General features: G+C 35.7%; 1 protein-coding gene across 1 annotated transcript in view; it reads left to right on the forward strand.

The window, feature by feature from the left end:
- Glut1 (Glucose transporter 1) overlaps positions 1 to 13,396 on the forward strand; it is a 174,120-nt gene that overhangs the window by 128,098 nt on the left and 32,626 nt on the right. Inside the window, 4 exon segments of the mRNA XM_067792041.1 lie at positions 8,219 to 8,384; positions 10,409 to 10,576; positions 12,585 to 12,841; positions 12,909 to 13,033. Of these exon segments, the coding sequence (XP_067648142.1) occupies positions 8,219 to 8,384; positions 10,409 to 10,576; positions 12,585 to 12,841; positions 12,909 to 13,033 (716 nt within the window).

Genomic DNA, 13,396 nt, shown 5'->3' on the forward strand with positions numbered 1-13,396 from the left:
AATAAATGTGACTCTTACATTGTTGAACCGAACCGACACGAAAATATGCAAAGGCACGAAAAAAAAACATTTGTATTTAAACCTTCCTGGGGTGCGCTTTTTGTTGCAGGCCCGCTAGCCTTTGCACTTTTCAAATTTTCGATTAAGTTCTCTTTTTGTATAGCGCGTTCCACCATACCATAGATGATCTACCGCGACGGTCATCGGTTTCTCCCGAAGAAGGCTCTTTCAAAGGAATAATACATTGACCATTTGCTTTCAAGTTGGAATGGAAAAGTAAGCCAGGAAATGTTTTTTCACAAAACACATTTATCGTTGCGCCGTTCAGTCCCACCCAAGTTAACGGCCGCCCGTTTTATGTTGCGCATTGAAAAATGCCCCAAAGTGCCTTCTGGTATGATCAATATCATTAGATCGTCAGCTACTGCTGCTCATTCTTGGGCGAAATCACATTAAAATAACAGCATATCAGTTGACTGACATTCAATATCGTCCTAATTCTGGTACACATGTTTGGATTCTCGTACACGAGAGGAGGTCGGGCACCGGTAAAATAGCAACCAGTTATCGCGATTATCGCTATATAAACTTTGGTAGCACTTAACAAAAAGTCGTCGAAAAAATCTCACGGTTTATGGAAAAAAGTTTGCTAGCTTACTACAAATCTCAGTTATCAAAATATTTCAATCTGAATCTAAAAAATTTTTAAATAATATCCAAACTAGCTTTAAAAATGAAAGTTTCCAAATGTTTCGATCTAACTCTGATTGTTTTGATATATTTCGATCCATGAGCCATCTGGTGCATCCCTTTACGTTGTTTTGTCATCGTGCTCAAATACTCCAAATTTCAACCCCAAATCGACAGAAAATTTCCCTCAAAGTTTTTCTCGAGATTTCACAATTGAGGCTGTAAAATGTTTGTTGGGTGTCAATTAAAAAAATACGTTTTTTTACCTTCGCAAAAACACGTTTGCCTTTATGCGCGTTATTGTGTATTTTGTTGTTATCACTCTTTTCTGGCTTTTGTTCGCAGAGCACGTTTACAGGATAGAAAATGCAGGATGCAGGATATGCTGGCTGTCGTGGACAAAAACTGTTATGCGTGCAAAATAGTCGAAACTGTTATTACTTTTGCAAATAACTTTTTCTCCACTCCACTCAATTTTGACGCAATGCTTGTTGTTGCATTATATTTGCATTCTAGTGCATTTCATTCGTAAAATTTTGAGGCGTATTTACTTAGTAGGCCGCATTGTATGACATCCCACAGGTGAAAAGCGACAATTGTGTTACACTTTTCGAAAGCTAAAACAATGCAAATGATTTTGCAATCAAGATAAATTAAAGGAAACTTCAAAGTTAATGTTTAATAGTTTTTTGCATAATTTAAGAAAAATGTTTAAAATATTTCAAAAGAGCAATTTCAACTTTAACAATAAACAGTTAAAATTTAGCCGCAAGAGAATCCTGAACTTCAATTAACAAGCTATTTACCTTATGTAAATGTTTATCATATTGTGACGAATATTAGTGACACTAAGTGATACGTCACTAGTCTGATGCTAAGTAAATGAAGCCACAACAACAATAAAGCAGACAGTGACTTGTATCTACATAAACGAATCAATTATTATGTCTACATATATGTACGTACACGCAGCGGAGAGAGACGCACAAACACATGCGTATATCTTATCTGAGATACTCCCAAAAGTAGGCAGTCGTCTGTGGAAGTATCACTCACATATACACGCGCATATGAGAAGCTATACACGTGCATCTGTAGTTATGTTATAGTTGGTAATTTTATAGCTGGTAAATAAGTAGGAAATTCTAGAAATAGAAACGACTAGAAATATGTCAACGAGGAAACCAAATAGTATAAAAGCAGCACCAGCTGGGGCACGACGAATCAGTTTGTTTTAAGCACGCTATCTGTCGAGCGGTAGAAGTGTTATTGTGAAGTACTTTAATAAAGGCCATTTTGCATTATTGAATAGTGGAGTTATTATTCAAGAGTTTAGTCATTCGATCGTTAGTAGAAGGTTGCAGATAAGAGGAATTGCACTAAATTCGTTACAATATGACTAACCTGTAGCGAATCGCATTAGTACCGAGCTAGTGCAGAACTATTGTATTAAGACAGGCTACTAAATATAATTCTGTCCCCTTGCAGTGCCCTCAAATAACACTTTTAAGGCCCACAGATCGATGAGCTTTGTAACAAAATAAACAGCTATCTCCCTGATATCTACAGTTTCTTCGCCTCGCGAAACTTGACATTATCACTGACCAAATCATCGGCGACCTTATTTACGACATGGGCGCGTCAAATGTCGACCACATTGAACATCCACGTCGATGGCATCACGCTGCTGACTGTCTTACACCCTAAAAACTTGATGCGACGTTAGATCAGGATCTACAGAAAATGCAACCGCAACTGCACCGAAAATACAGAGCCGTAATAAAATCCTCAAATCTCTTGCCGGAAACACTTGGGGTAAAATAAAGAAATGCTCACCACCGCTAACAAAGCAATTGGCCGGCCGATTGCATGCTACGCGTCTCCGATATGGTCGCGAAGCTTAAAGGTTACTCACTGGAATATAATACAGACCTGCCAAAATACTGCCCTCGGAACTGCGTCGGGTGTCTTCTTATGTCCCAAGAACACCATCTACACAATGAAGCATGAGTACTCCCCATTAGGGAGAGAAATGAAATACAAAACAAACAGTTTCTGTTGAATACTCTCAAACCTGGTCATCCCAACGGACATCTGATTGATGAGGCTACATTGCCCAGGAGCTTAAGGGGTCATGTCTGTAAGCATTATTAGGAAATACGCCACCTGAGAACACAGACGTGTGAAGCAAAAAAGCACAAGAAGGTCCTCAGTGATATACATAAACAGGTGTCGGACCTCTATGCCAGGTATTGCCCGGTGAGTCCTGTACTCAGAGAACAATACCCAAAACTTGCAGAAGAGGAAGGCACACTCCCTAGGGAACCGCGAATCACTGTAGCTCAACTTTTATCTAGATACTGTATCTGGTTAAACTCTTGCCTATCCAGAATCAACCTCCACATACAAAATGTATGCCCTCTTGCAATGTGTCCCCACATGACACCAACCATCTTTTCAACTGTAATGTGCAAACAACGCCTCTAACACCCCTCTCATTATGGTGCACCCCTGTTGAAACAGCAAGTTTCCTTGGACTCCCGTTAGAGGACATTGATGGCAATTTTGTGATTGGTCGCACCTATTGAATGGGGCGAAGCACTGCTACAACAACAACAACATTAATTTAAATACATATAGCTCAGATGCAAGCTCTGTTGATACAAGTGCGGCTAATCCTCTATCCAATTAGCATCAGTGGAAGTTGTCATTAAAGCAGGAGTCGAACTTCTCGCTTTGCATGACTGTCTCCCATGTCCTCTGCAGAGAAGTGAAAAAGAAAATGTTCACCCTCGAAATATGCAACAATTTTGCGCGCTTTATTTATTTTAAATTTTCTGAATAAACGAGCTTTGCTTGTCAGTTAAGTGCAAATCTTATCTCTAATACAAATTTGTAGGAAACATAATACAGTTAATAATCCTCGGTTCTGTTGTTTATAAATCTGTATTAAGTTAAGTATTGGAGGGCTCAACTTTTCCACTCTTATCCTCGGCGTTTTTTCTTTTTTTTAATTTAACTATCGTTCTGGAACGAAAATCGACACTAATGATGGCACAACGCCGAAACCGGTTAGTCTCGAAAACAAATTTGACAAGGTATGACGGAAAATCGTTCCAATATACATCAGCAATTGTAACTTTTATTCTTCTTTTTTGAAACAGCCTGAAAGTTGTGACGATTATTGACATTGTGTCGAAAACTTATACATTTTAGTGGAGACATTATGCCTTTTAGAACTATTCGTCCAAAATTTAAGTCCTTGGGAAATACCTCGAGGGCTATAAGTTTTTAAATTGGTCAAACGGCACTCTGTAGAAATAATTTTTACATATGACTCTCTATGTAAATATGTATGTATAAATTTTCAAATACAAAAGTCTTTATGTAAAAAACATCTTTTGAGCTTAAAATTTCTTTGTATGTCTGTAGTTGACATGTTAAATGTGCCAATAATGTATTATTTTTCAAACTATAGCCTTGCCACTTGTCCATGTGGCAATCACGCCATGCGCCAGTTAGCATGGCTACATTTCCATTTTATACGCCCTTAAAGGTACATTCGCTTAATTACTTGTAAATATTCGTTCCGATTTGTTCACTGTATGTTATGTAGTTATTCGTTATTTGCTAACTGACTCATTAATAATTTTTAACAAAATTACATTCCGAGTTGACCGTACCCGAGTATATCAATTTAAAATTTGAAAACTTTGGTTTTAAATATTACTGTAAATGGGCTATTTGGTTCTCCACAAGACTAAAACTTATGAGTATAAAAAAATAAATTATACTTAGCCCGTTTTACTATCACCGCTGTTGCAATGCGATAAGTATAGCTATTCAACTTAAAATAAATAAATGGCTGATCTTCTCTTCCAACTTGCGTGGTGCTTCTTTTAAATTTCTCCTACAAATTGGCGGTACAGGACCGACTTGTTTTTATGCCGACTTCGTACGCAAGGCAGATGAATTTTTACTGAGAAGTTTTCATGGCAGAAATACATTCGGGGTGCTTGCCAAACATTTCCGAGGGGCGGCGGTGTGGTGGTAGCGTGCTCCATCTACCGACACCGAAGATCCAGGGTTCAAGCCCTGGGCAATATCAAAATTTTAGAAACAAATTTTTTCAATTAGAAAAAAGTTTTTCTAAAGCAGGGACGCTCCTCGGCAGTGATTTGGTAAGGACTGCGAGCATATTTCTGCCATGAAAACCTTCTCAGTAAAAACTCATCTGCTTTGCAGATGCCGTTCAGAGTCTGCGTAAAACATGTGGGTCCCATCCCGCCAATTTGCAGGAAAAATTAAAAGGTGCACGGCTCAAATTGGAAAACAAGATCTGTCTAAAATCTCTTGGGAGGCTATCGCGCTTTGCATTTATTTATTTATTTGTATTGTACCCCACGAAACAAAGTGCATTCGGTGGCTTACGCGGCCCTTAAAAAGTACCCTATTATGAAAAATTACCATTTTCTTAAAATGCAAAAGAGTAACTGGTGCCGAAACAGTACTCGTTTGCGGTAATAAACCTAGTGCTGAAAAAGTACATGGTTCTTAAAAAGCACCCGGTTGTTATAAGTACCCGGTTTCGAAAAAGAACCTGGTTCGAGAGAGTACCCGGCTTTAAAAAAGTTTCGCGGTTATATAAAGTACACTTTTTTACAAAGTATTCGATTATTTAAAAGAAGCCGGTTATGAAAAAGTTGGTACCTGGATGCGAAGAAGTACCGGTTTCAAATAAAGTACCCGGTTGTTAAAAAGTGCTCAGTTATGATGTATGTTGCTTCACTTCAATTGTATAATTACTCGAAAAGTAGGATTTTTGGATCAATAAATAATAAGCTTAGTTTAAAGAAACCCAAAAAAAACGCTTTTAAAGCACATCGAAACAAACTTTAAACAATAATGAACGAAAAAAATAGTATTATTAAAAAGGCGTTTTGTGTCATTTTTATACTCAGCGTGCTTTGCACACAGAGTATATTAATTTTGATTGGATAACGGTTGGTTGTAGAGGTATAAAGGAATCGAGATAGATATAGACTTTCATATATCAAAATCAAAATATCGAAAAAAAATTTGATTGGGCCATGTCCGTCCGTCCGTCTTCCCGTTACCACGATAACTTGAGTAAATATTGAGATATCTTCAGCAAATTTGACACACGAGCTTATCTGGACCCAGAATAGATTAATATTGAAAATGAGCGAAATCGGATGATAACCACGCCCTTTTTTATATATTTATAACATTTTGGAAAACATAAAAAGCCTGATTAGTTAGTAAATAATACACCCAGAATGCTGAAATTTTACATGTAGACTGATATTGAGACTCTTGACAAAAATTAAAAAAAAAAATTTAAATGGGCGTGGCACCGCCCACTTGTGATAAAATCAATTTTATAAATATTATTAATCATAAATCAAAAATCGTTAAACCTATCTTAACAAAATTCGGCCGAGAGGTTGCCTTTACTATAGGGAATGCTTTGAAGAAAAATTTACGAAATCGGTTGAGGACCATGCCCACTTTTATATACAAGATTTTTAAAAGGATCGCACACAAAAATAATCTATATCTTAACGAAAAAGAGCTTTGTATCAATAGAATTTTACTTTCTAAATTGAATTATAACATTAAATTGGAAAACACTTAAATTTGAAAAAATGGGTGTGGCACCGCCCCTTTTTGTCTAAGCAATTTTCAATGTTTCGGGAGCCATAACTCGTAAAAAAAAGTTTACATACCGTAACAAAATTGGGTACGTATATTTTCCTTAAAGCAGAAAATATTTCTAGTAAAAATGGACAGGATCGGTTAAAGACTACGGCAACTTAGATGTAAAACAAATTTAAAAGGTTTTAAAGGGTCGTAAACTAGAATAATAACCTATAACTTAGCAAAAAATAGTTTTGAATCAATGATATTTCACTTATCAAGTTTTATTGTTGGAAGAAATGGGGAGACATTTTTTTAAACGGGCGGTGCCGCGTGTTATGTAGAAAAGTATTTATCTGAAATGAAATGTGCAATTGAAACTCGCGCTGAGTATATAATGTTCGGTTACACTCGAACTTAGCACCTTTACTTGTTTTTTAATAATATCAGTATTTCTCGTTTATTATTGCCTTAAGTTAATTTAAAAAATTATTTTTCGCTTTTTAGTGCGATGTGCTCGTTAAATTTTTTTACTTATTTCGCACATACCAAGAATTCTCATTTCTCTCATTTGATTGTCTTCCTTCTTATCACCATGGCGGCTTTTACTTCTTTCTAGTTCATTTGCTATTTTTTTAGCAAGGTGAAGCACTGATAAAAATGCAATTATTTTTTTCTTTTTGCTGTCGTACTTTGCGCTTTGCTGTTGCTGGAATTTATTTTCTACTGTAAAGCTCAAAGAGCTGAATGCAAAATTTAATAAATTCACGTTGTACTTTTGTTTATTTATTTTTCGCTATTTAATAAAAAGAAATTCTTAATAATCAGAATCAACTACACTAATTGTATACTCATATTTATTTAATATAAATTGTCGCTGCATATTTCTTTTATCATAATATAACTCATAAATAAATAAAGCGTATAAAATCATTGAACGTATAAAAATATCACATAAATAAAATACATAAATACATACTAAATTATATGCGCTCATATCATATATCTTACGCTTTTTTATTTTCATATATATATGTAATTTATAAGTAAGTGTGAATGTAATATTCATTTAAAACATAAACACATATGCATAAATATTGTAAATAAATTGCATTCACGAATTTCCTGCTCATTATTGAAATATAAGTACTGTTATATATAGTAGAATCAATAAATTTCTGGCATTCTTAACTAACAAACTTCCCACATTCATTTATGCTAAATATATGTTTGTTTGAATTTTTCATTCCACCTTCTTGCCACGCCAACTGCAAACTTCGCGGACTTTTTGTAAAATATCAACATGAAATCACAACCTCGCGCGCGATAACAACACCCCATCATACCATCACACGTCACACACTCAAATAAACTTTTGCACGATTTTGGTGCAATTCCGTGGCAATCTGTGCACCGGAATTTCGTTGTTATTTGTGTGCCACGTGAAAATCAAAACCGCGCACACACACACACTCAACTCCGTAAATATATATGCAAATGGATACTATAATAATTATAATAATGGCTCAACGTAATAATGTTACGATTCGCATTTGCTACATATTGAAATGATTGCTACGAAATTTCGAAATTGGTGTGCTTGTGTGTATTAACGCGCTGCTGTTAATATTCATTCAAACATAATTGTAATTTAATGATATAACCAACTGCTACATTTGTGTTAAACATCATTTGCACCGTTGTTTTGTCGCGCGCGCCATCTGTGTATCATCCTCGTCGTCGTCGTCGTCGTTCCCGTCAATCAAATTAATAACATTTCATTGTATTTGAATGACTGTCCAATTGGCGCCACGTCACATTTTGCACCACCATCATCGTTATCATAATTATTTTGAAATGTTGACAGTTTGCAAAAGCAAGTTAGCGTGATGAGCATGAATTTATCAGCAAAATTGGATGAGCTTCAAAGGGGCGATCGACACTTGGAGACAACAGTCGCCTTGTGTGAAATACGTACACAGCTGCAGGAGCTGACCAAATCTGTGGAGAGTTGTCAAAGTGAAGTGTCCGAGGTGAGTGTTAAGGTGTTGCATGCATGTTGTTCATATATTTGCTTATGTAGATATAAATTTATATTGACGCATTTGCTAATGCAACTGTCTGTTAATTAAATTAAATGTGACACACATTCGAGAGTATATCAATTTATTAGTAGTTGAGAGTTGTAAAAGCTTTACAATTGAGATTTATTCATGCTTAAAGGATATAAAATATATAATCATGTTTGTATGTATAAATACGCAGATTTTAGAAATTTATTAGACAGTAAAACTTTTCATTCTTCGTATTTATTAGACTTTTTTTAAAGCATTTACTTCAACGAAACACTCTTTCCTGAATTTTAAGCATTAAGGCCCCTCCCCTCCCTATCCGCTTTGTCTTCACCCCTGAGCTTATGAAGTTCCCACAATTTAGAGTAGGGCCTTTCCCCTTTCACTGTCCGCCCTGTGTTCTCCCTGGAAAAAAATCATTTACATTGTCATCAGTTCTTAAGGAGTCTACAACTTTCAAGTTAAATGTGACTGTTTAACGATCACAAACATACCGTGTTTTTTATCGTCATCGTGATAAATTGCGCTTTTCATTTCTCTCATTTCTTCCCCATTTTCTCCCCTCTTCATTATCGCCATCACTTTCCTCTTCAACTGCATCTCACTAATCCGTTACCTGCTCCTTCTCCCTTCTTAACTGTTTATATTTACTTTCCTTTTCTCTCTTTTCCATGTTCTATGATTTCCCCGCGCTGCTCCTCTTCTATTCGCTTTCCGCTTTTCCTTCTCTTTCTTGTTCACTGCTCCTCATATTTTACTATCTGATTATCTTTTTTCCCTTTCCATTTGTTTTACTCTATTGTTCTGACTCTTAATCTTACTCTTTCTCGTACTCTTGCTCTTACTCTCCTCGTACGCTTCTTATTACCTTTACCCCAACTCTTATTCTTTCTCTACATTTTACTTTCACGGATACTCATCCTACTAATTTTATTTCTCTTAACCACGCGCTTGCCTTTAATTTTGTTCTGAGCACTTTCTCCACTCTTACACTTAGCCTTATTCTTTCCCTTATTTTCAGTCTTACTCTTACTCTCACTCTTACTCTTATAGTCTTACTTTTACCCTTACACTTAGCCTTATTCTTTCCTTTATTTTCAGTCTTACTCTTACTCTCACTCTTACTCTTATAGTCTTACTTTTACTCGTGCTCTAACTTTTACATCCAATCTTTCTCATCCCCTCCCTATTTCTCTTCGCCTTATTTTCTCACGCCCCATTTTTAAATTATTTCATCACGGTTAGGTTTGTTCAAATTATCAAACCCTTTATTCTTATCCTTAGCATACTGCCCTAAATATTTTGGCTCCCAGAAGGATTTTACTTTATTGGAAGGAAACGAGCTACTCAAGCTACCCCCACATTGACAAGATGTTTTAATATCAACATCAGCCCCTCATTTGAACAAAGAAAATAGCTCACTAGTTATGCCAAAATTGTGCAAAATCGACTTGTAGCCTCAACAAAAGCCGTTATAGAACAAGTTAGCCCAGAACTGCACAAAGCCTCACTTGCTATATAAACTGGATTGGCCACGGGAACTTATCGTTGAGAATTGAGTTAGAGAAGCCTTAAATTCATATTACCCTTGAATTCAACACACCAACTTAAATCAGAGCTATTTCCATATTGTGGTCCTAAGGTATACCGGAGCGGCCCCGAGATAATGTCGAAGGGGTCGGTAAATTATCCCAATATGATTTCGAAACAGAGTTCCGAAAAAATCTCAAAATCAATCACGAAATAGTCACTAAAACAACCTCAAAGCGAGCACGAAATAGTCCCGCAAATGGTTCTAAAGTAATGTTTATAATTTAGAAATAAAAGGAAGTTAGAAGGGAAGAAATATTTTCCCCCTATAGATAATACTGTGTGATATTAAAAAAAAATAATAATTTTTTGAAATTAACCTTTCAATATAAATCTAACACATTTATATTATAATTTAATTAATAACTTTACTAAGTACTAAAACTATTTTTTAGGTAAAACGTGACATGGTGGCGATAAAACACGAACTCGACACCGTGCAACAAGTTAAAGAGGAAATCGAAGAACTACGCGAATACGTCGACAGACTGGAGGAGCATACGCAAAGACGGAAGCTAAGACTTTTAGAACAAGTTTGTAGCTTAAATTATTTGCCATGTTGTGTAATTAATACTTGAATTTCATTTATATTCATGTACAACAAAATGAATACAATAACAAATTTCATTATGCGTGCGTATATGCGAAATTCAAAATTTTGAAAAACAAATAAAAACAAACAAACAAATACGAACAAAAATTTGTATACACAATTATTAACATAAATGCTTTTACATTTTAAAGTGCTGAAAAAAAAAGTTTGCGCATAATGATTTTTACTAATACTTACAGACCGCTTCTTCATAACCTCAATTTGATTTTGTTTGTATGTACTTACGTAGTTGGATAATAAATAATTTCTATTTGATTTTTGAATAATTTGTTTTATTTTAATTGTTATTTGCTTGTACAGACTTGTTCTTTTATTGAGAAATTCTAAAATTATTTGCATCGTTCTCCTTTGTAGTTTTTCTACAAGTTTTATGTTTTATGCCGACTCTGAACGGCAGCTGCAAGGCAGATAAATTTTCACTCAGAAGCTTTTCATGAAAAAAATATTCTCGGAGTGTTTGCCAAGTAACTGCTGAGGGACGAGCCTGTTTAGAAAACCTTTTTTCTTATTAAAAATATTTTTTTCTAGATTTTCGATGTTGCTTTATCCAGCGCTTGAACCCAAGTCCTTCGGTGTGATACGCAGAGCACGCTACCAGCGCACCATGGCCTCGGTTATAATTCTAGATGTATATACTTAAAATTTTGTTAAAATTTTAACTTTTTTGTCAGATTTGAAGTTGAATATGGTTGAACTTGCCCGTTAGTAAGGACATCCCATAAAGTGAATGTGCACATTGACCTGGGTCGATTTGTATGGACGAAAGTTAACCGATATCGCGCCATCGATTTTTCGATAGGATTTGGGCTCAGGAAAAAAAGTTCCACCCAAAGAAATAATTTTCGAGCCTGCGAAAAAAAATGGCGAAAAGGTCAATTTTTTGACCAAAACACTCCCCAAAATCTAAAAAAAAACTGTTTCAAAACACTTTTGTAAAAACGTTGGCGATAACAGTTTTTTGAGAAAAAAATATATTTTGGGTTTTGGGTAGTGTTTTGGTCGAATAATTTACCATTTCTCAATTTTTTTTCGCAGGCTCGAAAATAATATTTTTTATGTATGCGTAGTGGAACTTTTTTTCTGAGCCCAAATCCTATCGCTAAATCGATGGCGCGATATCGGTTAATAAATCGACCCAGTCTAGTGTACATACTTAGTATTACCAGAAGTTTGTTCGACGACGAACTGTAAACCCCTTTTTAAGAATCAGGGCCTATGTTATCCATGGTAATCATCGCCCATTTTGAGAAGTTGTTGACAGCCCCGGCAATATCCAGGAAGACAAATATGTTCCATGTTTGTCGAGCAGTATTTTGTCATTTATATTAACCTCTGAGTGGTTTCGGCCAAGAAATATAATGAGCCAACGGGTCAGTAGTCTTTTGGGTACAAATTTCTGATTTTTCTCGTCAGAAGTGCCGCACAAAATGCATTCAAAGTTTTTCTTGAGCCAATCGCTGATCGTTCCACCGACATTTTCAGAGAATATTGCATCCGGGACCGGCGATTAAACTTGAAAAGTTTGCCCGCAAAACTATTCGTAAAAAAAATAGTTTTACTGGATTTGAGCACATTCGCCTATTGGGATAAAAAAAAAAACATCTTTTACCTTTTCCTTCCTAAGCGTTTCGACATTGTCATCATCATCAGGGAGTCTGTTTTCTTATAAATTTTGTGATTATTTGCACATTTTTTGCTACAAATAATTGTTTACAATTTTTACGTTGCCTCAAATCTAACCATTTAAACTTTTTGCTCGGCCCATTGGCGTACTATCTTAATACTTTACATTAATATTTGCCCCTTTACTTGAGTGTTATAGTTTTTTAAGTTAAACACTAAACCTTTGTGTTTTTATAAACCACTGCGCACAATTCCATAATTTTAGTCAAATTTCAAAAACATAATTTACGTTGTCAATTTTTGTTCTCTTTTCTTTTTAAATTTCTTTTCTACAGGGTCTTACCTTCTTCCTAACATACTCGATATTTTCAGCGGTGCTGGGGATGTTACAATTCGGTTATAATACCGGTGTAATAAATGCCCCAGAAAAGAATATTGAGAATTTCATGAAAGATGTATATAAAGATCGCTATGGCGAAGATATTACAGAGGAATTTATACAACAGCTGTACTCGGTGGCGGTGTCGATATTCGCCATTGGCGGCATGTTGGGTGGTTTCAGTGGCGGTTGGATGGCCAATCGCTTCGGCAGGTGAGTTTGACCTTTTTTTTGTTTGAATTTTGTAAAAATTATTTATTTTTTACTTCTAATATTACAGAAAAGGTGGTTTATTATTAAATAATGTGCTTGGCATATCGGGTGCGTGTCTAATGGGTTTTACCAAAGTTAGTCATTCCTATGAAATTTTATTCCTTGGCCGATTTATTATTGGCGTTAATTGCGGTAAGTATCTAAACCTTGTCTAATAAACAGTTCAGTTTTATCGAGTTCACCTTTAAAACTGTAAATTAAACACCAAATAGAGTTTACGTCTGCTGACTGATCAATTGAGAAGAAAGAGCCTTTATTCAGGAGCAAAATTAAAAGGAACTATAATTCCATATTTTCATTATTTAGGTTAGGTTAGGTTGAATTGGCCGGTCCATGAGGACCTCACATAGACTGATTGAGTCCAGAGTCTTAGCTTGGCAAGTGCAGGGCACGAGCACAGAACGTGCTCGATCGTTTCCTCCTCCAACCCGCACTTCCCACATCTGCTATCACTGACCAAGCCTAATTAAAGGCATGTGACGCCAGAAGGCAGTG

Source organism: Eurosta solidaginis, chromosome 5 (genome assembly GCF_040869045.1).
Source record: "Eurosta solidaginis isolate ZX-2024a chromosome 5, ASM4086904v1, whole genome shotgun sequence".
NCBI lineage: Eukaryota > Metazoa > Arthropoda > Insecta > Diptera > Tephritidae > Eurosta > Eurosta solidaginis.